Source organism: Ambystoma mexicanum, chromosome 11 (assembly GCF_040938575.1).
Source record: "Ambystoma mexicanum isolate Mex_15411 chromosome 11, UKY_AmexF1_1, whole genome shotgun sequence".
NCBI classification, from domain to species: domain Eukaryota; kingdom Metazoa; phylum Chordata; class Amphibia; order Caudata; family Ambystomatidae; genus Ambystoma; species Ambystoma mexicanum.
Genome location: NC_090934.1, coordinates 1,366,165,116 through 1,366,190,972, shown reverse-complemented (window position 1 = coordinate 1,366,190,972; position 25,857 = coordinate 1,366,165,116). Strand labels below are relative to the sequence as shown.

General features: G+C 47.0%; 1 protein-coding gene across 1 annotated transcript in view; it reads right to left on the bottom strand.

The window, feature by feature from the left end:
- LOC138504438 (threonine--tRNA ligase 2, cytoplasmic-like) overlaps window positions 1–8,410 on the bottom strand; it is a 375,818-nt gene extending 367,408 nt beyond the window's left edge. Inside the window, exon 1 of the mRNA XM_069624937.1 lies at window positions 8,009–8,410. Coding sequence (XP_069481038.1) covers window positions 8,009–8,269 — 261 coding nt within the window. The 5' untranslated portion in view covers window positions 8,270–8,410. The remainder of the gene's footprint in view (window positions 1–8,008) is intronic.
- Window positions 8,411–25,857: the final 17,447 nt, after the last annotated feature.

Below are 25,857 nucleotides of genomic sequence, written 5' to 3'. Positions count from 1 at the left end.
GCCCGGTACCCAGGGGAACGAGAGGACTCTAGGTTGAGACACAGTATTGCTCTTCCCCTAAGGAGGATTCCTCCTCAATGCCAAAATATTTAATAGTTTGTTGTGATAACCATATATTTGTCCCACAAACTAAACATATAAAAATGGGCAAGAACAATCACAAAGTCATGGGCATCGTGAGAAATAAAAATCTGTCCGAAATCCTGAAGACTTATGAAGCGAAAAACCTCCCTAACGCCCAAAGGTGCAGTGAAAGAAAATCTGTAAATAATAACAGCCTAAAAGAACTGAATTCCTCTTTCAATCAAGTCTGATAACTGATCTTTATAATATTCCCCTAAAGAATATTATAGGGAACAGAGATGAGTTTTAACATGAAAATCAAAACCGAAAAATTTGCTTTGGCATTATGGACTTCAAGTCCCATGACTCCCCACCCCCTCCTCCCCCCCAACCGCCCCTCCCCAAGTACTCGGACGAAGAAGAGGGCTAAAAAGGTAAAATGCTGCAGGAGTGGTCAAATCGTTAACTCAGATGACCGACAACTAAGGGAGACAGAGGCTTAAAAGGCCCACTCAGGTGCAGGCCACGAGAGAGAGCAAGAAGCAGAAGCAGTGTGATTCGTGCTGGCGGCCAAGGCAGAAGCTGGAGTAGGGAGAAGACGCTAGGACCACTGTTCAGCAGATATCAGCTGCCGGTCCCGAGAGTGTCCGTCTCCCGAAATCTGAAGTGCAGAGGTCGGGAAGCATGTGAGAGGGAAGCTTGCCATCTGGGGACCTGTTCTGCAAAGGCTGCGCAGCGGGAGTTGAAAGCAAGGGAAACTTTCCTTCCCAGGAGGATATCTCCGGTGGCTGGCATGTACCGGAGGGCCTCGGGAGCAAAAGGAGCTCCGGTTGCAGGTGGTGTGAACAACAGCAGACTAAGAGAAACAGTTTGCCGAGTCGCGAAGAGTCACAGAAGCAGAAGTCCTGCAAGCTGCGAGGGGATGGAAAGCACAAGCCTTACCCGGTGAGTTCACGCGCTGGAAGAGACCCAGGAGTGCTGAACACGCTTGCGCATTCTAGACAGGCGTTCATCAAGTAAGCAGCACTCGCGTAGGAGTGAAAGTGGCTCTAAAAGTCATTTTGAATACTGAACTATTGAAAAGCAGCAAAAGCCTTATTTAACAAAGCCAAATGGCTGTGACTAAATGTGTGAGTTTGTGGAATACCCAGCAACCAGATGGGGCAGTATTGTTAAGAACTAATACCTACAGGCATTGTCAAAGCCAAGAGAGACTTAAATCAAGACAAATACAATACAGCAGATATGGCCAACGGCAGAAGGGGGCTAATGAATGGTCCATAAATTGTGAAACTTGTTGCCCATACTTTGTACAACCTATTGTAAAAGCTGGTATAAACTTACATTGCCAAAGCCAAGGGAGAAGCAGAATAAGACCCTATACTTGTCAGTGTTTGGATACTTGCGCAGGCGGGAAACAAAAAAGGAAAAAAGGCTGCCCTTCTGGAAAAGGATATTCAGAGGGAGAGGAGCATTATTTACAGAGTATTAAAGAGCACCAATGTGAATCTTGTTTTCCCTGAAGAGTTGTTCAAAGTTTGAAGCTGCAAAATTGTGAAGTTGTGAACCTCTTGTCAGTTGATCATAATCATAAAAGGCACTAATGATTGTTAAATGCTGTTCGGGCGGGGAAGTATTCCCGGATGGCACACCTTTGGAGGAGTATACCTAGCATGGGAGTAAACCAGGTAGAAGGTGATGAAGTGTTATAAAGTGATCTGACAAAGACAATTTATGTTAGTGGTGCTGAAGGAAGATGTTTGTAAAGTTGTTACAAAGAAGTTATATTTCTGTAGAACGTGTCAGTTGTGGCAAATGATCCTGACCAAGACAATGATTGTTGAGGTTGATAAACTGAGAACATTTTCTTTATCTGAGGAGTACAATCCGTACACTTGTTCAAAGAAGAGGAAGAGCCTTCTGTTTCTTTGTTGAATCACTGCAGTGTTGAAACTTTCTGTTGACAAGTTGAAGTTGTAAAGAACTGTGCTGGAACTTGGTTGCAAATCAGGATTTCCTTACTTTCTTTTTGGAACTCTGACGCAGAATCCTACTTAAATCTGGGGAAAGGGAATTCACCCATGTTATAAGGAGAGACTGTGGTTACATTAAAAACTCCATTATCATTATTTTATTGTCTTTGAATTGCCATGTATTTCCTTATTTATGTGTTGTATGTATGAGGGACAGATATCCTTTGTTAGAGAGTTTCCTCTTTATTACAGGCAGGGCAATCCTCATCAGGGTTGGGATAGTGAGGCCTTTATCCCATCTAATAAAATGGCATTTGTTGAGAAACCTTCACACAGTTGTCCACCTCACACTTCCCTCACATTATCTCCATTTGTGCCATGTGCCACGGAATGGGGCACCCATGGAGCTAAAGGGCACAGGCGATGATAGGAGGGGAGTTGAGCTAGTGGTCGGTGGGGGGAGGAGGTCAAGAGGGTGACTGACAGGCACACCCCCACCTCTCTCGGTCAGCGCTCGTTGGGCAGGGGCACAATATCTCAAATGGGCGATGGGCCTGGGCAAGGAACACCAAGGGAACACTTCCCCACTTCAAAGGGGGACATGCGTTAGGCAAGGAAACTATGGAGCCAGGCATATAGGTGGAAAGGGTGCCCTGCCGGACTGAAATAATGCGAGGTCCGGGCGGCTTTGATCTGGCATTATTTTGCCCTTAAATAATAGGCTCCTGAGGCACAGAAATCAGAACCTTGCGCTCTCCAAGAAGTGCACACGTTTTCAGTGTATGCTGATAACCATTTATTTTCCAATCCCATCCACCCAACCTAAAGAAAAGCAGGGGAACACATTGCAAGAAACTTTAAATTCCAACACAATACACTGAAGGAGATAACACAGGCAACAGACGTTGCCTTGAGTGGTGGGCTGCGGAATGGACAAGGAAGGAAACGGACATCAGGCACAGGGGTTTAGCACAAGCCAAATAACAGAACATGTCCCACAGGCACAGAACTGGAAAATGGAACTTCAGGAGTAACGTCACGCTGGTGGCAAAGGACAACCTTCCCTTTCCTGGCCCAAAGTGCTCAAAAGCACAGAGCAAAGTCAAGCAGCACATCTGCAGTTGGGAATCATAAAGTGTATAATTTTCAATTGTGCTACAATTAATAAAGCCCACAGCCTTTATTTGTCACAATTTTGTCTATGGGTAAGGATTATGTTTACATTAGGTGCAACGGGGTTACAACTGCTTTATGCTTATCGTCATCTCATAACACCAAGCACAACATGCATGTTACTTCAATATTGGGTTTAATCGGGTCACCAAGCAAAAAAACCATCTAATTTCACCAGCATTGAAACGCGCGACTAAGAGGGAGAGGCGGCTTGTATGTACTGATGTATAACATACGTATGTTCACAAATAGCTGCAACCGCGTTTTCCCTGCCCATACAAAAGTATTTTATTAGAAGTATATTATCAGATCATCAGATTTTACATACATTCTACTTCAAACCCCACTTTGAAGGTTTAGGTAGTCCACGTACTATTGGTCCATGAAAACCATGTGATACATTCAACCAATCCACAACGATATAGTCCCATAAAGGATGGTAATCTCTTGGAACTTCCTCTTTCTGTGCTGCTCGAGCAGCCAGTTAAGTGTTAACTTTCTATACTGATATTGAGCTTGTGTTTATATGCTTTGAGATTTATGTGCGTTTCTCAGGCAGCGTGGGGTTGGCGGAGCATATCCGCGTTAGTTATTGTTGTAACTTTGGGTCGTTTGATTCTCCAACGACTGCAGTATCTGAGGCCAGCTGACAGGGGGCACAACGGGCACAGGGAGTGCCATAGCGCGTCGGATCCGGATTAGTTCCGGTGCTTCTACACACTTCTGTGACCCTTGGGACTGTTAGTCAGCTGGGGGAATCGAGCAAAGATCATATGAGTTTGACTAGCGACCTGAGGAAGCCTTACAGCTCATCGCACACAGAAGGGAACATTGAACGAACAATGCAGCGCACCTGCTGGTCTTTTAGAGTGACAGGCACAGTGCCCTGTAAAACCTGGTGCTGAATCATCCGCTCCTGGTCTCACTGCTATTGCATTTAATTGTCTGACAGGAACAGGCCCAAGATCCCTGTATTAATATTAGTTACACCCTCCCACTAAGCTCTAATATGAGTAGCTCCAGCGAAGAAGGTAAGGCCCATGTCGCCAGAAGAGGGTTCACCCCAACATGGGGCAAGTATTGCAGAAGGCTTTAAGAGCCTGTATGGGACATGGTTCTCAAACGATGACACTGATGGAAGACTGGTTAAAGTTTTCCAAGGGCATGGAGGAGCTCGAAGGAATAAGAGAGCAGGGGAGAGATACAAGGGGAAGAAAAGCACATGGAGCCCAGACTCCCATCCCCCCTGGGCATGCCACAGAGGAAATAAAGTGGCAAGAGGAAAGCAGTGAGATGCAGGGTAAGATCGAGCAGGTGGCAGGACAGATCATCTACTAGCTTGGAGGAGCAGGGTGAAGATGACTGGCAAGAGGAGGACACGGATGATGAGGTTGTATCGATAACACCCTCGAGCGACAAAGAAAAGGAAAGTCACTGAGGAAGACAATTAAAAGGGAGAGGAGTTTGACCCAGAGGCCCTCATACACCCTCGGTCGTCTGAATGGGAACTGCCTAAGAAAATAGCGTCTTACTTCAAAAAACACCTTAGAACGCCAAAGGCAAAGGAAGTAAGGAATACATTACGGGCAGAATGCCCTAGACCACACCTCCCGTAGAGGATCGCAGGCACCCCCGAGATAGAGGACAAAACGGTCACCTTTACGGTCAAGTACGTGAAGGACATACGGAAAGGCCTGGACAGATCCTAGCGATCCTACCACGACAAGACACTGTGGGTCCAGTCACAAAGATCATTCAGATGGTAGAGGAGGCTCAGGAGAAGAATGAATTCCTGGATCGGTGGTATTAAACGGATGGGCTACATATTCAACACCTCAGGAGGGTCGTATACTATGAGCAAAGCGTCCCGATTTTACAGGAAGCAATGTTAGAATTGGGATGGTGGCTCCAGGACATGGATGCGTGGAACAGGAGAGCTATATTTGGCTCATCCCCGGACCTAATAATCGAATCGGATGCCAGCAGCTGGGGTTAGGGAGCCCAATGCAGAGACCTGCCAACAGGCGGCAGGTGGAAAGAGCAGGGAACGTTGCACATCAATTGTCGTGAGCTGTTAGCTGGATCATTCGCATTGAAGTGCAGGACACAAGAGAAAGCACAGTGCTACGTGCCCCCTCAAGATGGATAATGTCTCTGCCGTCAGATATATAAACAGACTGGGCGGCACCAGATCCAGGTTGCTGGCGGAGCTAGCAAAGGAGTTTTGGTACCTTTTGGTACCAGACAAAGGTACCAAACATGTGTCGTTAACGGCAGAATACCTGCCAGGTCACCAGAACGAGGTTGCCGACTGAACTCCAGATTTCTCAGGGATGCTAGCGCTTGGAAGCTGGGCGAGAAGGTGTTTCAGGAGTTGATGGCACGTTGGGGTGTGTGCCTGATCGACCCTTTTGCGTTGAGGTGGAACCACCAACTACCTTATTTTTTCAGTTGGAGACCAGACCCAGAGGCGGAAGCAACGGACGCCTTCCTCCAACCCTGGCAGCAGGACAGGAATTACACATTTCCCCGTTCTCGATGATAGCGAGAACCTTGGCACAGGCAAGGAGGCAGAAGGCCTCTATGATTCTGATCACTCCAGATCGGAAAGAGTGAAGCGTGGTTCCCCAGCCTTCTGGAGTTGACACATGACAATAGCTCTTCCGAGGGATGAGTTCATCGTGCGAGATCCCAGAGGAGGCAGTTACCCACTAGTATGGGCAGGGAACCTCCATCTGATTGCATGAGCGATTTCAGGGGATCCTGGACTAGGCTGGGATTATCAGGCGAGGCTGAGAACATTATCAAGGAAGCCTGGGCCCCAGGAAATCGTAAAGCATATAAAGCTGCAAGGGGCGAGATGGCGTAATTGGTATGGAGAGGGACGTGTGTCCCGATTGAACAGATGTGGTGCACATAGCAATTTTTTTGTGCAGATGGCAGCACAGGGGGTGGCAAATTGGACCATTAATAGAGCACACTCTACAATTTCGGAAGACCACCCCAAGGTTGAGGGGGTAGAAATTGGCAAACATCCCCTAATATGCAAGCTTTTGAAAGGTGAAAGAATGATTAGACCCCTGGGGAGAAATACTCACAATTGTGGGATGTGGACACAGTTTTGAAGCTTTTTGTGGCTTGGCCGGATAACTCAGATTTGTCTAGGAAGGCTATGCCGGCTAATCTTGCTATGCTATTATGCCTTCTTTCACGTAAACGAACTTCTGATATTAGAGCATTAGAGGTGAATAGGAAATCTATATCTCCTACCGGGGTGACCTTCTTGATAGCGAGAAGGACAAAAACAGGGTTACGGTCAACCTCCTACAAAGCCTTCCTGAATTAGCCTAAACTTTGTCCTGTGAGATGTTTAATAGCCTATGAGTGCATCACGAAAGATGTGAGGCCAGTGGGAGTGTCACAGTTGTTCGTAACGTTACAGAGACTTTACGGGTAAGTAACCCCGGCAACTCTAGCAAGATGGTTGAGATGGGTGATGTTACAAGCTGGGATCAATGTACAATTCAGATTTTCAACACATTTGTTACAGAAAGCCATAATTCTATTAAAGACATGGAGGCGAAGGATTATCCTACCTGACAATTGTGATAATGAATGCTATTGACGTGAGGCGAAGGATTATCCTACCTGACAATTGTGATAATGAATGCTATTGACGTTTTATAGAATGCTATGATGTTTATGGTACTTATGATGATGTTTGTCACAATTTCTCTCCTATTTAGACAGTGGCTAGTGTTTCATTGTAGGTACCAATGTGGACAACAAGCCAGCTGGGAGCTGATCTTGGAGAATAATTCAATGAAGCTAGCATTTACCGGGTATTACCCAAATTGACCGTTTTGAATTGGCTGAATAGTACAATAGGCTGAATTCGGCCAGTACTACTTGGTCGTTTTGAAACAATCAATTTGGATAACCTCTTCCAAACATGGGGAGCCGGGGTTGCGGGGGTTGTCCCCTGCTCCCCATGTTTCGTAGTGATTGCCTTTAGGGTGGTAGGGGGTTTCCCTCCGCTTCCAGAGGTATTGAGGCGGGGGACAAAAAAAGAAGAAAAGCAGACCCTGCAGCGTCGGATCCAATGCGCAGGAGGAACAGATGCAACACTGCAGGGTCATAAAAGGCCCAGGCGGTGACAAGATAAGTAGGGGGTGGTTGGGTTTATAACTGGGCGGTTTTGGCAACGCAAAATTTCCATTGCGGCCGATTTGATCACTGTGAATTCGGCCACAACTAATTGTGCCACGGTCAAAACGTATACATCCTTTACCGGTTGGGGCACAAAAGTTAGTACAGTAAAAGAAAGAGGAAGTTCTAAGAGACTACCAGCGTTTGTGGGACTATATCTTTGTGGATTGGTTGAATTTATCACATGGTTTTCATGGCCCAATAATAGGTGGACTACCAAAGACTTCAAAAAAGCGATGTTTGTGTTTGGATATGGATATTATTGGTGTTTGTTCACGGACTGCACGAGAAGTAACGTTTTTAAGAGAAAGCATTATCTTTTGCCTTCGTGTCTTTAATAGAATTAGCTTATTTAACGAATGTGTTGAAAATCTGAATTGTATATGGGCTTTTGTATGGGTGCGCATCAGTATGATTTCTGACAAGAAACACGACTGCGTGTAGGATTGTTGGTTATTGTGACGTGGACGACACGTAACATTATTACCCATCTTTCCCTGCGACCGGAGCCGCTCGGCCCCTGTTCTGCCCCGCGTTCCCCAACTGCGGACTGCGGACGCCGTCTGCTGCTGACAGGGCTCGTGCTCTACCTGTGTTCCCTCGGCCGGCAGCGCTCTGTGGGAAGCCGCTCCTGCCTGTCCGTCAGCGCGAGGCCCCGCCTCCTGCTCGGCTCTCAGGCTGCGCTGCAGATGGACGATCCTGTAGCGCAGCTTCTCGTTCTCAGTCCTGAGTAGTTCCAAGCCGGGGTCGGTCACCGGATCCTCCATCCGCGTCAGGCGACCGATTTCCCCGGTGAGCAGGCGGATTTCCTCCTCCTGGGCCGCCAAGCGACAGGCCATGTGCAACGCCATCCTGAGCAGGCTGGCCCGGGAGCAGCTGCGAGCTCTGGGAAAAGAGGGAGAGGCGGGGCCAGGGAGGGTTGTGAGGCGGGGAAAGAGTGAGAAATAGCGGCTCTGACGGTAACATGTGGGCACTCCACTAACGAGCGTGAGAAACCTGCTAGGGTCGAGCAGAGTAATACAATATGAGGTACGTAAGTGGAATCGGACTGCGACAAAAATGAACACGGACACCACAAGAAGTTTCCACTGGGCGAATAGCTTCTTTACTTCTCGACGCAATTAATCATTATTGCAGGAATACTATGTGGACTTGAAATCCTCGATGAAAAAAAGGCAATGTGGTTGAATCGTAATTGAGGGCAAATTCTGGCGCCCCGTGCTAGGATTGCCTAACTTTTCCTGTTGAGGCCGTACGTTGAGCCTTGTGTTTTCCCTTTTGACACTGCAAGATAGCCAGGAGCAGTCTCTATCTTAATAACCAGTGGATCCAAGAGGTTGGTGGCTGATCCCCATCACCCCCACATCCAAAGCACAGCACTAAACATTGGTTGAGTGTTGGCAAGGCTGCAGGTTTTTATTGCACATCATTACGTAATACACCAAAATAATCATAATATTCATACATAATGTGTACTTTTGGGAACAAGGTCTGGAGGTTACTCCCTCAGACTTGTGCCGCCTTCTTAGTCCCAGGACGATGTGGGCCCTGTACGTTGCCCTGTTATCTCTTTTACTTCTTTTTTTCCCTTTTTCTTGGGTGTGAGGGTCTTTGGGAAAAGAAAATGTAAATTGCTGGATACTTTGTTTCGTTCTCCGTGAGGAGTGTCAAACAGATTGTGCTTTCTGGCAGCTCCTGGAGCTCCTTATATTGGCACAGTGTTAAGCAGAATCATATGCAGTACCCTTTAGGACCACTGCGCACAATTAAGACTACACTTGGTAATACAATTTCACCTTTGGTACAAGCCTGTACTACACAGAAAGAGTGGTAGCAATGGCTGAGCAGCCATACTTATCTCAAGAGCAAATGAGCAGTAGTAGAGATTACACAAAGGACTACAATTACTATGCCTCAAGCAAACACTGACTCAAGGTTTCTGGTTAAAAAAATATAAGTACATTTATTTTTAAACCATCTGTTCACAAAACACTTCACTTCTACTAAAATAAAACCACACTTATGTACTACACACAACCAATTCCCCTTGTGCAGAACAATTCAAGGTAAGTACATTGGGATTTGACAGACCGGTGTTGTGAAACAAAGACATTACCGGGAGTACATACGCAATCACTTTTTGACAGTAATGACAGTTCGGTCTTACAAAAGATCAGCGTACTGAATTAACACAAGAGAATTGGGGATAAAAATCATAGGCAATACTTTTGTCAAGGCAGATAGAATCAGAGGGCACCTTCTAACCAGTAGGTAAAAGTCAATAGGCCTGCGCCAGTGTCAAATGTAACAGGGGTCCTGTTGCCGAGGATCACACGGTTAGTACAGTTCGCGATTGCCAGGAGTACTTAGATATTGTCACAAAGGGAGTCAAAAGTTATAAGAGGGAAGGAAGAAAAGGACAAGCCTTTAGTGAGGAAAAAGGGTTCACCCCAATTCCTTGAAGTCGGACACAGTGCCTTATTCGTTGAAGAAAGCTGGTGCCACGGCAGTTGTTCCTGGTAGTGCCTGCAGATTCACGGTTCCTGGAGCTTTAGTCGTGGGGACAAGGAGGAGGGCGTCTGGAGCGATCTGCACTACCCAGGGATGAGGCCAGCAACAGCAAAGCAACAGTGAATAAAAGGTGCACTCCTTTAAAACAGGAGAGGCTCTTCAGATGGCTATCCGGACCACTACAGCTGTGTGCAGCGATTTCGACCAAGAAGAGGATCCGCTGGCTGTGGAAGATGAGCTGGTTGATCCCACCAGGCTTACGGGAAGAAGACTCCGGACTGGATCTTCTCTGTCGTCGAAGGGTAGATAGCTCAGGACTGCAGCAGGGCTTCACCGGGACTCGGGAGTTGCAGCAGTCGTCTTCTCCACTTCTCTTCGGTTCTTGCAGTTCCAGTGGCGACTCTGACTTCCAGCCCAAGAGTCCTGCCTTTTATGCCAAAATCCCCCATTCACACAGCTTGGCTGTCAATCACTCAGCGGGGGGGTTGTCCGGCCCGGACAACCACCTCAGCCAATCGACACAAAGTGCGACTTGGATCTCCAAGGAGACCCTGTGCAGGGGGTGACTAAACCCCTCCCTCACATTCAGCCCACCTAGACACCCAGATGCCAAAGGAGGGCTTCTGGACAGAAGCTCGCCAAAGGTCGGCGAACAAAGAAGGCAAACCTGGTTTGGCGCGAAAAGTAAAACATAAGAAGGACTTTAACAAAAAGAAATGGCGACTAAACCCGACCGGAGCCAAAATAAAAAGTATTTGGTCAAGCGGGTTTATGTTTGAGGCTAATACAATAGCCTAAAACAGTACCATGTTTATATAGTATAATCGCGGTAGGAAAGTTAGGGTAGATACCACTGCCACCAGCCAAGTCTAAATGCTAAGAGAGCAAAACGAAGCTCCAAGAGGCACAGACAAAAAGGGGTAGGAATTAACCCTTTCCAATACTCCATGTAATATGTGGTGTACTGGGTCTGTAGTTTAAAAGTGACTATATAAAGTTAATGGCAACTTTACATGTTCTGGGGGACAGTCAGCCCCAGAAAAATGGAATCAGTGGGAAGTCTCAAAGACAACCCTGTGTCACTGCACTGAAGGTGCTGTGTAACACACACAAAAAGTGGGGCTCATGGAGTGGTGTGGCTCCAGAGCCCAAGATCACACAAAAAGTAGAAATACACATGGCAAAACACATGTAAGAGTGGGAAAAGGGCTCACACTCTTACCAGGTGTAAAAAAAAAAAAATATAAACCCCAGAAATCCAGCAAAGCTGCTGAGGGACTCACTAGGTGAGGGAAATTAGCCATAAATGAGAATTCTCCTTAACGATGCCCCCCCTCCCCCAGACTAAGGGACAGGAGGATTTAATCCACTCCTGGATGGACCTAGTCGGTTATAAACATCCTAGAGAGACCATCAGCATTTTGGTGGTGACTTCCTGCTCTGTGCTCAATGGTAAAATCAAACCCTTACAGGCAGATTGACAATCTTAGTAGTTTGGCGGTTTACCCTTGCATTTGCATCAGCCATCTCAAGGGTTGGTGATCAGTCTGAATAATGAAAGTAGATCCATTCAAGTATGGTCTGAACTTCTTCAGTGCCCACACAATAGCAAAGCATTCACGTTCTGTTGTTGCCCACCTTGTCTCAGGATCCTTTAACTTCCTGCTGATGAAACAAATGGGATGTTCCCTACCTTTCTCATCCAGTTGACTAAGGACTGCACCTATACCTGCATTAGAAGCATCAGTTTGTACAATGAAGGGTTGGTGGTAGTCAGGAGCTCTTAGGACTGGACCTCGACAAAGGGCTTTTTTTCAGGCCTTGCAACGCTTGAGTGCACTCCTCATTCCATCTGACCTTTTTAGGGAATTTTGGAGAGGAGATCACATTCAAGGGAGAAGCTATGGTCCCATAGTTCTCTATGAAGTTCCTGTAGTACCCAGTGAGACCTAGGAAGGCTCTCATTTGGCTTTCAGTAGTAGGGGTGGCACAGTTTTGTACAGCCTGTACTTTGCTAGGCAATAGCCTTATTACACCCCCTCCTACCTCATGTCCAAGGTAGACCACTTTTCTCTGACCAATTTGACATTTACTTGCCTTGATGGTCAGATAGGCATGTTCAAGAGTCTGCAAAACATATCATAGGTGATCAATGTGTTCTTTCCATGTAGGGCTGAACACTGCAATGTCCTCCAAGTATGCCATGCAGAAGTCCTCCATCCCATTCAGAACTTGATTGACCATCCTCTGAAATGTAGCAGGTGCATTCTTTAGTCCAAAAGGCATTACCTTAAATTGGTAGAGGCCTGCTGGGGTGGAGAATGCTGTCTTCTCCTTGGCATGGTCTGTCAGGGCTATTTGCCAATAGCCTGACGTTAGGTCAAATGTGCTGAGGTACTTGACTGCACCAAGTTTGTCCACCAGCTCATCTGTCCTAGGTACAGGATGGGCATCAGTCTTTGTGACTGCATTTAGAGCTCTATAGTCCACGCAGAATCTCATCCCCTTGGATCCTGCCTTTGGTACAAGCCCAACTGGGCTAGACCATGGGCTAGTAGAGGGCTCTTATCACCCTGAGATCAAGCATCTTGTTGACCTCATTCCTTATATGGGTTCTTACATTGTCTGACATTCTGTACCCCCTGCTTTTCACAGGCAAACATTCACCAGTGAGTATATCATGCTGGCCCCAAGGGGTCAAGCCTGGTGAAAGTGAGAACTGGGAGGCAAACTGATTTAACAGTAATTTGCACTCTTCCTGCTGGTCAGATGTTAGACTGGAAGAGAGATTAACTCCTTCCACTTTCTCATCTAAAGGTAAGCCTCTGAGGAGGTCAGGCAGAGGTCCACTCTCCTCCTCCTCTTGAGCTGAAGCTAGAAGCAAAGCCCACATTTCAGGTCTAGAGACATAAGCCTTCAAACGGTTGGTGTGAAAGACTCTGGGAGCCTCTTTAGGATTTCCTAAATCCACCAGATAGTTCACCTCTTCAAGTTTACCCACAACCTTGAAGGGTACTATCCATTTGTCCTACAAGGCCCTCTGCCTTGTGGGTACCATAACAAGAACAAGCTGGTCTTGAGTAAACTCAACCATGTTAGCCTTCTTTTCATGCCAATGTTTGAGCATAGCTTGACCAGCCCTCAAGTTATCACTTGCCTCTGCCATCATGTGTGACATTCTCCTCCGGAGACCTATCGCATAGTCAGTCACTCTGACTGGCTTGGGGGAAGGAGCACTCTCTAACCCCTCCTTAATCAGGGTCAATGGACCTCTGACTGGATGGCCATAGAGAAGTTCAAAGGGACTGTAACCCACTCCCTCCTGACACTCTCTTTGTCCTCTGCTGAAGTCTGCCCTGTTGGGTCCACCTTCTGCCAGTAAAGACTGCAGTTCAGGAGGTTCAACAGAGTCAAGATCTCCAACCAGAGTAAGATCGTCTTCCAGATCTGAGTCCTCAGTATCTGGTGGAACCACACAGGGTTGAACCTCACACTCAGCCTCAGCTGGTGGAGGAGTCACATGTGTGACTTTGGATAGTCTCGGTGATGTCCTTGTAGGCACAGGGGTGCTTGCTGTTTCCTTGCTGGTAGACTTGGGTTTCCCCTTTGTCTCTTTTTGTCTTGCAATAGCAGTAAGTCCGTCCTGTGGACTTGGGGTGATAGCTTCTTGTATCAGGTCCCCAGGAGAGCCTCTCAAGGTTCTCTCCCTTGCAGACCTTGTGAGCTCCTGCTTCCTTTTTCTGGGAGGTCTGTGGGTACTAGACACAACTCCAAGAGTTTTCAGGTCATTACCCAACAGAACCCTTCCACGTACGTTACTTTGCACACTAACAGGTATCCTGACAGTCATGTCATTACACTGGATGAGAGCTGGTAACTGGGGAACCATTTGCACAGGGCCTCCAGCTAACTTGGTTAGGTGTTTGGGTACCTTAGCAACATCCTCTACCTTGAAAAAACATTCATCAACCACAGTTATGCTGGCTTTAGTGTCTCTGATGGCAGGTGTCTCCTGACCATTAACAAGAACACTATCTTTATAATACTCTTTAGTATTATCTGGGATTGAGTTATATATATCTAAGTTCTGTTGTTCCCAAAGACCCAAGGACACTAAAGAAACATTAGCTGAGACTTTCATGGGCTCATCAGTTAGTAACTGAAAGTTTCCACTGGCTATAGGTATTTCTTCCACCTAGGAGAAGGCTAAGGAGACAGTGTGGACCCCTGAAGGGTTACCCTTACATCGGGGATCCCCTTTCACATGGTCAGTTCACCCACAAGCAAAACATTTCCCAAATGCCTTAATGAATGGGGGCTTGTTCTGACCTCCATCTGGTTTGGGACCAGATGGTACACTAGCCTGATTCGGTTTACCTTGTGGCTTACCCTGGTTATGCTTGGGGCCCTCTTTTGGATGGGAGTTATTGGAATTCTCCTTGTTATCTTTCTTTGGCAACCCACAAGTCAGCAGCCTTAGCTAATTTCTTAGGATCTATCTCCTTTGAATCAGCCAAGTGCTGTCTAAGCTCAGGAGAGCAGGCATCATAAATTGACTCCAACATAACAAGATTCCTCACACCTTCATAAGTGTTCACCTTGTAACCCTTAACCCAACCATCTAAGTTTTTCAAACATTCACACACCCAGGTAGCCCAAGGGGTACCTTCATGCTTTTTGAGGGTCCTAAACCTCTTAAGGTACTGGGAAGGAGTCTTCCCAAATCTAGCCTGCTTATCCTCCTCCCCCAACTCCATTACAGCATCACTTGCAACAGGGGGAAGCCTAGAGAAAAGCCACGGAATCAACTGATTCCTTATGATACCCTGAATCCCATGATTATACTCAAACATTTCTAACCAATCCAAAACATCAAGTTTAGTCTCATACATACCAGCCATTTCCTTTGGCATACGGGGTCTCTTAGGGCTGGAAGACCTAGAAGATTCTGGGAGAGAAGCATTTTCCAAAGACAATTTCTTCATCTCTAAAGCATGAGCCATCTCCATTTCCCTGAGCCTCAACTCTTGATGTTTCATGGCAATTTGTGCCTCAATACGTTTCACTTCCAATTCAAGTCTCATTTTCTCAAGGGCAATAAATTCAGGAGGAGACCTGATGGGGTCCCTGTGGACAGAGGTTGTGGTTTCCGGGCAGGTAGAGGAGTGGTAGGGCCTTCTGACATAGACTCATCTTCTTCTAATCCAACACTCTCAGAATCAGAAACATTATCCACATTTGCTGGAGTGGTAGGCCCTTCTGACCCGCTCTCCAGACTTTGTTTTCCCAATAACTTAGCAACCAGTTCAGATTTCTTTCCTTTACCAGAGAGCCTCTTTTCTCTACACATGGTTCTCAAAACCTCAGCAGTGTAATTTAAGAGATTCTCTTCACTGTAGTTTTCCATACTTGACATGATTTTTCAGTTAACAGATATAGTGGTGTTTAGTTTTGTCGTTAGTTGACCCAAAGTAATAGCAGCACTCTAAGTGTAATCACTGTACTAAAAATCCCACGGCTGCACACCAGTGTTAGGCTGAATCATATGCAGTACCCTTAGGGACCACTGGGCACAATTAAGACTACAAGTGGTAATACAATTTCACCTTTGGTACCTGCCTGTCCTACACAGAAAGAGTGGTAGCAATGGCTGAGCAGCCAGACCTATCTCAAGAGCAAATGAGCAGTAGTAGAGATTACACAAAGGATCATAATTACTGTGACTCAAGCAAACACTGACTCAAGTTTTCTGGTTAAAAACATATAAGTGCATTTATTTTTAAACCATCTGTTCACAAAACACTTCACTTCTACTAAAATAAATCCACACTTCAAATATACTACACACAACCAATTCCCCTTGTGCAGAACTATTCAAGGTAAGTACATTGAGATTTGACAGACCGGTGTTGTGAAACAAAGACATTACCGGGAGTACATGCGCAATCACTTTTTGACAGTAATGACATTTCGGTCTTACGAAAGATAAGGGTACCCGCGGGAAGAAATGTAACCGAAGTCAAACGCAGTTAGCACCTGAATTAACACAAGAGAATTGGGGATAAAAATCATAGGCAATACTTTTGTCAAGGCAGATAGAATCAGAGGGCTCCTTCTAAACAGTAGATATAAGTCAATAGGCCTGCACCAATGTCAATTGCCAATGGGGTCCTGTTGCCGAGGATCACACGGTTAGTACAGTTCACGATTCGAGATTGCCAGGAGTACTTAGATATTGTCACAGGGAGGCAAAAGTTATAAGAGGGAAGGAAGAAAAGGACAAGTCTTTAGTGAGGAAGAAGGGTTTACCCCAATTCCTCGAAGTCGGACACAGTACCTTATTAGTTGAAGAAAGCTGGTGCCCCGGCAGTTGTTCCTGGCAGTTCCTGCAGACTCCCGGTTCCTGGAGCTTCAGTCGTGGGGACAAGAAGGACGACGTCTGGAGCGATCTGCACTACCCAGGGATGAGGCCAGCAGCAGCAAAGCAACAGTGAATAAAAGGTGCTCTCCTTTAAAACAGGAGAGGCTCTTCAGATGGCTATCCGGACCACTACAGCTGTTTGCAGCGATTTCAACCAAGAAGAGGATCCTCTGGCTGTGGAAGATGAGCTGGTTGATCCCACCAGGCTCAAGGAAAGAAAACCCCGGACTGGATCTTCTCTGTCGTTGAAGGGTAGATAGCTCAGGTCTGCAGCAAGGCTTCACTTGGACCCGGGAGTTGCAGCAGCCGTCTTCTTCTCCGCTTCTCTTCGGTTCTTGCAGTTCCAGTGGCGACTCTGACTTCCAGCCCAAGAATCCTGCCTTTTATGCCAAAATCCCCCATTCACACAGCCTGGCTGTCATTCATTTAGCAGGGGGGTTGTCCGGCCCTGACAACCACCTCAGCCAATCGACACAAAGTGCGACCTGGGTCTCCCAGGATACCCTGTGCAGGGGGTGACTAAGCCCCTCCCTCACATTCAGCCCACCTAGACACCCAAACGCCAAAGGAGGGCTTCTGGACAGAAGCCCGCCAAAGGTCGGAGAACAAAGAAGGCAAACCTGGTTTGGCGCGTAAGGTAAAACACAAGAAGGACTTTAACAAAAAGAAATGGCGACTAAACCCGACCGGAGCCAAAATAAAAAGTATTTGGTCAAGCGGGTTTATGTTTGAGGCTAATACAATAGCCTAAAACAGTGCCACATTTATATAGTATAATCGCGGTAGGAAAGTTAGGGTAGATACCACTGCCACCAGCCAAGTCTAAATGTTAAGAGAGCAAAACAAAGCTCCAAGGGGCACAGATAAAAAGGGGTAGGAATTAACCCTTTCCAATACTCCATGTAAGATGGGGTGTACTGGGTCTGTAGTTTAAAAGTGACTATATAAAGTTAATGGCAACTTTACATGTTTCTGGGGGACAGTCAGCCCCAGAAAAATGGAGTCAGTGGGAAGTCTCAAAGACAACCATGTGTCACTGCACTGAAGGTGCTGTGTTAACACACAAAAAATGGCGCTCATGGAGTGGTGTGGCTCCAGAGTCCAAGATCACACAAAAAGTAGAAAAACACATGGCAAAACACATGTAAGAGTGGGAAAAAGGCTCATACTCTTACCAGGTGCAAAAAAATAAACCCCAGAAATCCAGCAAAGCTGCTGAGGGACTCAGTAGGTGAGGGAAATTAGCCATAAATGAGAATTCTCCCTAACACCCAGGGGCCAGTCCTGGGCTTTGTCTGCCTGTGTCGGGGCTGTGTCCAGCCCCGGCTGGCACCGACGGCATTTTACACCTTGTGGTGCCCTTTTGTTCCTAGCTGGTGTTTCCTGCCTCCCCTGCCGCTGGGTGCTTAGCACCTTCTCCCTGACTTGCACAGAGGTGTTGTTTCCACCTATCCCCTCATCCGGCCTGGCGCCAGGAGTCTGAGGGGGTAGGGAGAAGAGAAGGGGATATGCATATGTTTTTCACAACCCTGGCTGAGGCTCTGCCAGCCAATGTCTTGCCCCCTCTCCCTATCCTGCCCTCCTTGTAGCACAGGTTACTGGCCCCTGCTTTCGAGCGGCGGGGTGTTCCCCCTTCGCAGCGCTGGCTAAAATTCCGTTTGCAAATAACAAGGATTCTTTAATTGGGCTGTTTGACCGATATTTCACTGTTGACTGTGAAAGCAACAAAGCATTCAGGGAGTTTAGTGTCCTGTGAGACATTTCACGTGGATATTGGTTAGGTTTTAACTGAACCGCTTAATGTTGGTGCACATATGAAGAATTTAAAAATAGAAGACAAGATTTTCCTTGTTTAAAACCTTTTGATTACATTATTACGATATTTAACAGTGATTTAAGAAGGTTCATATTACAAAAGTGCTTCATTATATTACTGACCTTTTCCCATGTGGGCACCTGGAAAGGTGTCCATATGAATTAAGTATGTTTTGCTTCGGCAAAGAAAACATCGAAACATTTTGACATTATGCACCACACTAACAAAACAATATGTTAAGGGTTAGATGACATTTGTCTGTAAATCTGACCAATTTTGGTTTTGTGTATTCTTGGCAAAATCTTTGGTTTTAACAGTGGTCTCCTTTCATGTACGATGTGTAGCTGAGAATTGTTTAGAGGACCTGGATGTTTATTGAATGTTCTATCATTAGATTTGTTTTTTTAACTTGATGGTATCATCTTTTTTGTTTAAATATTTATCTCAGTTTTATTTGTTAAACTATATTATATTCATTGATTGTGTTATTTTGCTACTCTAGTGTATAAACCATATGCACTTTAATACAAAATAAATAATTACGTTTGAGGACCAATTCTGGGAAAATTTGCAGCAGGTTTTAAATCACATTGGGTCAGTAATATTTGTCAAACCTGTTTGATGATTGCAGTACATTGTTACTCTGGCCCTCTCTTACGCCACAAACATGTCCCATGCCTGTCATGTCTGCCTTTCTGGGATTGTTCTGTCGGCCAAGCCCAGATTTAGTGTCAGTACTCAAGTAACGGAATGCCTAGAACAAGACATATAAAGTAAGCAGAATTGCATCGCAATTCATTATAAATCCTGTCGCACTAACGATGTGATTTCACAGAAGAGGGGCATGTTTATTATTCTGTACACCAAGCTCCAGAAGAGCACAGGGCCTATATATGGAAATCAGGGATCCAGGCTGCAAGCTCAACTCAATGCTTACTTTTAAGCACTTTGATAGATGGAAACTGCGGACAAGAGTGACTGCTGTGTTTTAAGCTTGTATCAAATATTGGGAGGGAGCGGCTGTCAGGATACCCTATCTGCCATTCCTTCCTCCTCTGATCCCTAGCATGTTCCTATTTCATCACCTTTTTTTCTCACATTTGCACCCTTTGTTGATTTTCTACCCCTTTTTTGTTCACTTTCTCTTTTATCCTCGACTATAGCTTTTTCCACTGTCTATCTCCCCTCCTCTCAGTTACTCTTCTTTCATCTATTCATTTCTCATGCCTCTTGCTTCCTAAATCACTTTTCTTTTAATTTGCCTCTCTTCTCTGCCCACCTTTGATGAGCTCTACATTCAGCTCAGACTGCAATGTCCTTGGATATGATAGGCTCTCATGTGTGCACACATAGGAAAGCATGTGGAGTGCATGTATGTGAAAGACTGAGTGTGACAATCTATGCTACATGTGAAAGGCTGGGTGTGCACATGTAAGGCTGAAGTCTGTGTGCATGTGAAAGTCTACATTGCTCGTGCAACGCTGCAGTGCTTTGCTATGTGTTGCTGCGGTTATTGTAAATGTTTCCATATGGCCACCATCTTAAATTACAGCACCTAAAGCTAATATTATGTTTAACCCCACTAATGCCAGATTCTATAGTCTGGACGAAGCGTGCAAGGAATAGGCTAGTCTTTATTTAATTAATGTATATGCCATATGAAAGGAACTTGATAGAAAATGTGCACGCTGACATCTGACTTTCATACAAAACGTGAACTTTACTTTCGATTGAAAGTTGGCAGGTGTTAGGCGATCATCAGCACATCAGGCCTCCCCACATCAGAACACTGCTCACATTCCCCAAACATCTCCACCCCAGCTTCGAGGCTCAAGGGATTCGGTGAACCCACAGAACCGAAGACACCGTACCTTCTTTGGTGTACGGGCTCGTTTACAGCCTTTCCTGCACTGGCAACTGCCTTGGAGGATGTATCGCAGAAGGGACGGCGTTACGTCATCACGTCGGTCACGTGATACAGTGTGGCGTTCCTCACGTGATCTTGGTGGACGTCACATGGCCCAGAGACGTCACATGACCCAGGGACACACAGTATAAAGAGCTGAGAGGCAGGACGATCATTGCTTCTCAGCTGGCTTCGGACCCTGTTTGGCGTTATTACTTGCTCCTTGCTACCTCGACCACGGAACTCTATCTTGGACTCTCTTGGACACCCCTTTGTACCTTTGCCTGGAACTGTTTACCTGTTGCCGGATTTTTGGATTGCACATCGACTTGTCTTTTGGATCATCCCTGAGTATCTTGCTGTACTTCTACGCCCAAGTCAAGCCCTATCTTACAGGTGGCCGACCTGGATCCACGCTTACCTGCGGTTCTACCACTCCAGGGACCGCTGTATCTTGTTGAGCCTCGAACCTCCCTACTAGGTTACCTGGGTCTCCCTTACACCAGATAGGTAAGACACTTTAGATTCTTTTGTTTACCTGCTTGTATTGTGATTGCCTGGTGCTTAACCTCATTCCTTCTTGACAGCAGCATCGGTGTTCCAGAGGCTCCGTGGATCTGGGAAGACATCTCTCACCTGTGGCCTCAAGGGTCGCACAGCGGGTTTCTATTTTTTGTTCCCCTGTGCGTCACTTGGGGACGGAGGTCTCATCGGCCTACACGACACTCAAGTCAGAACAGACTGAGAAGCCGTATAGTCGTGTTAGACGATGCAGGGATCCACGGACGAACCCATAACTGCTCTAGTTCAGGCAATTACAATACTAAGGGCAGATATGGCCGCCGCAAACACAGTGATCCATCAAAGGTTGGATACCATACAGAGCGTTCAGCATTCTCTTCCAGCAGACCCTGAGTTTGGAGACGGCAGCTCCTCCACTACACCCCCTCCCTTGGCTGCTTCTCCAGTCCCGACTCCAATAATCCTCCCAACTCCTTCCCCCCTGGCTGCTCCTGAACGTTACCAGGGTGATCCCAAGAAATTCAGAACCTTTGTTAACCAGTGCAAGTTACATTTCTTATGCAGGCCGTTGGCCTTTCCCACGTCCACTGCTAAGGCCGCCTTCGCCCTTTCCCATTTAGCTGGAACAGCTGCCGCTTGGGCTAATCCCCTGTTAGAAAACAATAGCCCAGTTCTTTATGACTTCGATTTGTTGGTCCTAGAAATGTCCCGAGTATTCGATACTCGACACAAGGCACAGTCTAGGGATTTGGAGTTGTTGGAATTGACTCAGGGCAAAAGATCTCTGATCGATTACATCACCCGGTTCAATCAGCTAGTTGCGGAAACATCATGGCCAGAAAACAAGCGGGCGGTGGTCTTTTATAGGGGGTTGAGTAACACCATGAAAGACGCCTTAGCAGTGATCCCTTCTATGCCTACTCAGTATCAGGAATTGGTTGATCTCGTCTTGCAGGTAGATGCACGCCGATCGGAGCGTAGAGCTGAATTGGGGGCCTCATCCTCTCCCACTCTTGTTAATACTCCCGCTTCCGATACTGAAGAACCTATGCAAGTGGGAGGGGTTCGCAGTCCTATTACAACATCTGAGAGGGAACGTAGAAGGGTAGATAATGCGTGCTTTTACGGTGGCACCACTGGACATTTCGTGAAAGAGTGTCCTCGACGTCCCAAGAAGAGTCAGGTTTTTCGGATGGCTCGACCTTAGAACCGGAGACCAGGTCGAGTTTCCCATCTTCTTCTCCGGGAACCCCTCTTGCCTTTGCTCGTGTTCAACCCATCTCCGTAAAGGCTTCTCTATGTCCCTCTACTGGCCTTCTACATGCAGTCAATATCGTTATTGATTCCGGTGCCACTGGTAATTACATAGATATTGATTTGGCCGATTCCCTCAATCTACCCTTAGTGGCAAAGACACGACCGGAACATGTTCAAGCCGTAGACGGCTCCGCATTGGTTTCTGGTCCTGTTAGACATCAAACTGCACCCCTCTTGTTGAACATACAAGACATACACACGGAAACCTTATGTTTTGATTTGATCACCGCACCTCAATTCGGTATCATACTAGGGATTCCCTGGTTACGTGAACATAACCCACTGATCAATTGGCAAGCAGGCACTGTACTCTTTGAGTCCGATATTTGTCAGAATTATTGTCTCCCGATCCATCAAGCCCCTGACACACCCTCTCGGGTCTTGGGAGCCTTAGCACAACTCACACCGACAGTTGACGATCCGGAAGTCATACAGTCCCATACTGTTGGGGGGTTGGTGTCTGGGATTCCACCAGAATATCGGGCTTTCGAATCGGTTTTCGATCGAGGCTCGTCTGAGGTACTTCCTCCACATAGAACTTATGACTGCCCAATCGAATTGCTTCCTGATTCCACTGTTCCTTCGGGCAGGATCTACTCTTTGTCTCCTTCGGAGGAACTAGTGTTAAAAGAATATGTACAGAACGCCCTGCGTTTAGGACACATCCGCCCCTCCACTTCACCAGCGGCAAGTCCTATCTTCTTTGTACCCAAGAAGGAGGGGGATTTACGTCCTTGTGTGGATTATCGGCGTCTTAACGCGATCACCAAGAAGGATAGATATCCCATCCCATTAATCACTCCACTCTTAGATCATTTAACACATGCTTCCATCTTTACCAAACTTGATCTACGCGGCGCATACAATTTGGTACGCGTTCGCGAGGGAGACGAGTGGAAAACTGCTTTCTGTACTCGTTACGGCTTGTACGAATATCTTGTCATGCCCTTTGGCTTATGTAACGCCCCGGCCACGTTCCAACGATTCATGAACGACATTTTCAGGGATATTCTGGATGTGTACATGGTTGTGTATTTGGACGACATCCTGATCTTCTCTCGTGATCTGGATGACCATGTAAAACACGTCCGAGAAGTATTAACTCGTTTGAGCAAACATTCCTTATTTGCCAAACCTGAGAAATGTCAGTTCCATAAGACCTCTGTTGAGTTTTTGGGTTTCCACATCACCCCTGGGGCGTTATCCATGAACGAGTCTAAGGTCAAAGCAGTCTTGGATTGGCCAGTACCTCAAACACTCAAGTCCTTGCAGGCCTTTTTAGGTTTCGCCAACTTTTATAGGCGTTTCATTTCTTCCTTTTCCACGATTGTAGCCCCACTCACGGCCCTGACTAGTCCTCGGGTACCATATCAGTGGCAGAGAGAACAGCAGGAAGCTTTTGAGACTTTGAAAACCGCCTTTACTACCGCACCGGTACTCCAACATCCCAATCCTGATCTCCCGTTCATAGTCGAGGCAGATGCCTCTTCCTTTGCCCTCGGGGCGGTATTGTCACAAACATGTCCTAGTACAGGCAAATTACATCCAGTGGCATACCACTCCCGTAAGTTTTCCAGTACTGAGTCACATTATACCGTTACGGAAAAAGAACTCTTGGCTGTCATGGACGCTTTCCGTGTTTGGCGTCATCATCTTCTGGGGGCTAAATATCCTATCACTGTATACTCCGATCATCGGAATCTACAGGATTTGGCCTCTCTGAAATGCATTAATAGTAGACAGGTCCGATGGCATCTTTTCTTTTCCTCCTTTGACTTCCGTATTATGCACCGTCCTGGAACGGCACATGGGAAGGCGGATGCCTTGTCGCGTTCCCCGGGGGGGGTTCAATTGCCTACATTTCCCGACACTGTTCTCGGAAAAAGTCATGTGATTTGTCTCTGTACTCCCTCATTGTCCCTGATAGACTCGGTTCGATCCTGGACTAGCGATCATTCTGACCAGTTGCGAGAATGGGACCCAGTGTTTTCTGATGGGTTACCGTTCGTACATGAACGCCTGTTCCTTCCCACACCTGACACACGTAATCTGGCCCTTGAGTGGTCTCATGACGCTCCCTTTAACGCTCACCCCGGACAGGAGCGCACTTTAGATCTTCTCAAGCGTTGGTGTTGGTGGCCTTCTATGAAGCGCGATGTAGAATGCTATGTTAGGTCATGCGCAGTATGTGCTCAGGCTAAACATCAAAGGGGTCGACCAATAGGGTTGTTGCTTCCGCTTCCGGTACCTCCCAGGCCCTGGCATACGTTGACGATGGATTTTGTTACCGATCTCCCCAAATCGAAGGGCTTCGACTCCATCTGGGTGGTGGTGGACACGTTCACTAAAATGGCCCGTTTTGTTCCCTGCAAAGGTATCCCTTCGGCTCCTGTATTAGCGGATTTGTTTTTTGAACATGTGTTCATGCTATTCGGCCTTCCTTCGGTCATCATATCTGATCGAGGGTCACAGTTCACCTCTCGGTTTTGGAGATCCCTGACGAAGCTATTGGGCATTGATACCCGGTATTCTTCGGCCTATCATCCTGAGACCGATGGACAGACCGAAAGGACGAATCAATCTATGGAACAATATCTTCGTTGCCTTATATTGCAACATCAGACCTCTTGGTTGGCCGCTTTACGGCTTGCGGAGTTCGCATATAATAATGCGGCTCATTCAGCCACTGGTTATTCTCCTTTTTACGCCCTCTATGGCCAACATCCCAAGGTCTTGCCGGTCCCTGATGCTTCTGATTCTGCGAACCCTGCGGCCACGACATGTCTTAGGGATCTTTCTGCCTTACACGCTAGTACTGTGGTTCATCTCACTGAAGCAAAGGCTGCTATGAAGGCCCGTGTGGATGGCAAACGTCGGGCTGCTCCCCCTCTGGTGGTGGGTTCCAGGGTCTGGTTGTCTTCCCGTCATCTTCGCCTAGTGGGTTGTCGGAAGTTGCTACCTCGCTTTGTCGGTCCTTATGTGATATCGAAGGTTGTTAATCCGGTGGCTTTCCGTCTAGTGCTTCCCAGCTCTTGGCGCATCCATCCTGTGTTTCATGTCTCCCTCCTCAAGCCTTGTCCCGACTCTGTCCGTCTTCGTACCCCTGTTGCGCCGGTGTCCTTGACCTCTCCTGATGTTTTTGAGGTGTCGGCCATTTTGGGCTCCAGGTGGTTTAGGGGGGGGATCCAGTATTTGGTAGATTGGAAGGGTTACAGCCCGGAGGAACGTTCATGGGTTTCCACCTCTGACCTGAACGCCCCTCGCTTGGTGGCCCGTTTCCATTTAGACCATCCATCCTGCCCACGGGGTCGTGGGCCGTTGGGGAGGGGCTATGTTAGGCGATCATCAGCACATCAGGCCTCCCCACATCAGAACACTGCTCACATTCCCCAAACATCTCCACCCCAGCTTCGAGGCTCAAGGGATTCGGTGAACCCACAGAACCGAAGACACCGTACCTTCTTTGGTGTACGGGCTCGTTTACAGCCTTTCCTGCACTGGCAACTGCCTTGGAGGATGTATCGCAGAAGGGACGGCGTTACGTCATCACGTCGGTCACGTGATACAGTGTGGCGTTCCTCACGTGATCTTGGTGGACGTCACATGGCCCAGAGACGTCACATGACCCAGGGACACACAGTATAAAGAGCTGAGAGGCAGGACGATCATTGCTTCTCAGCTGGCTTCGGACCCTGTTTGGCGTTATTACTTGCTCCTTGCTACCTCGACCACGGAACTCTATCTTGGACTCTCTTGGACACCCCTTTGTACCTTTGCCTGGAACTGTTTACCTGTTGCCGGATTTTTGGATTGCACATCGACTTGTCTTTTGGATCATCCCTGAGTATCTTGCTGTACTTCTACGCCCAAGTCAAGCCCTATCTTATAGGTGGCCGACCTGGATCCACGCTTACCTGCGGTTCTACCACTCCAGGGACCGCTGTAT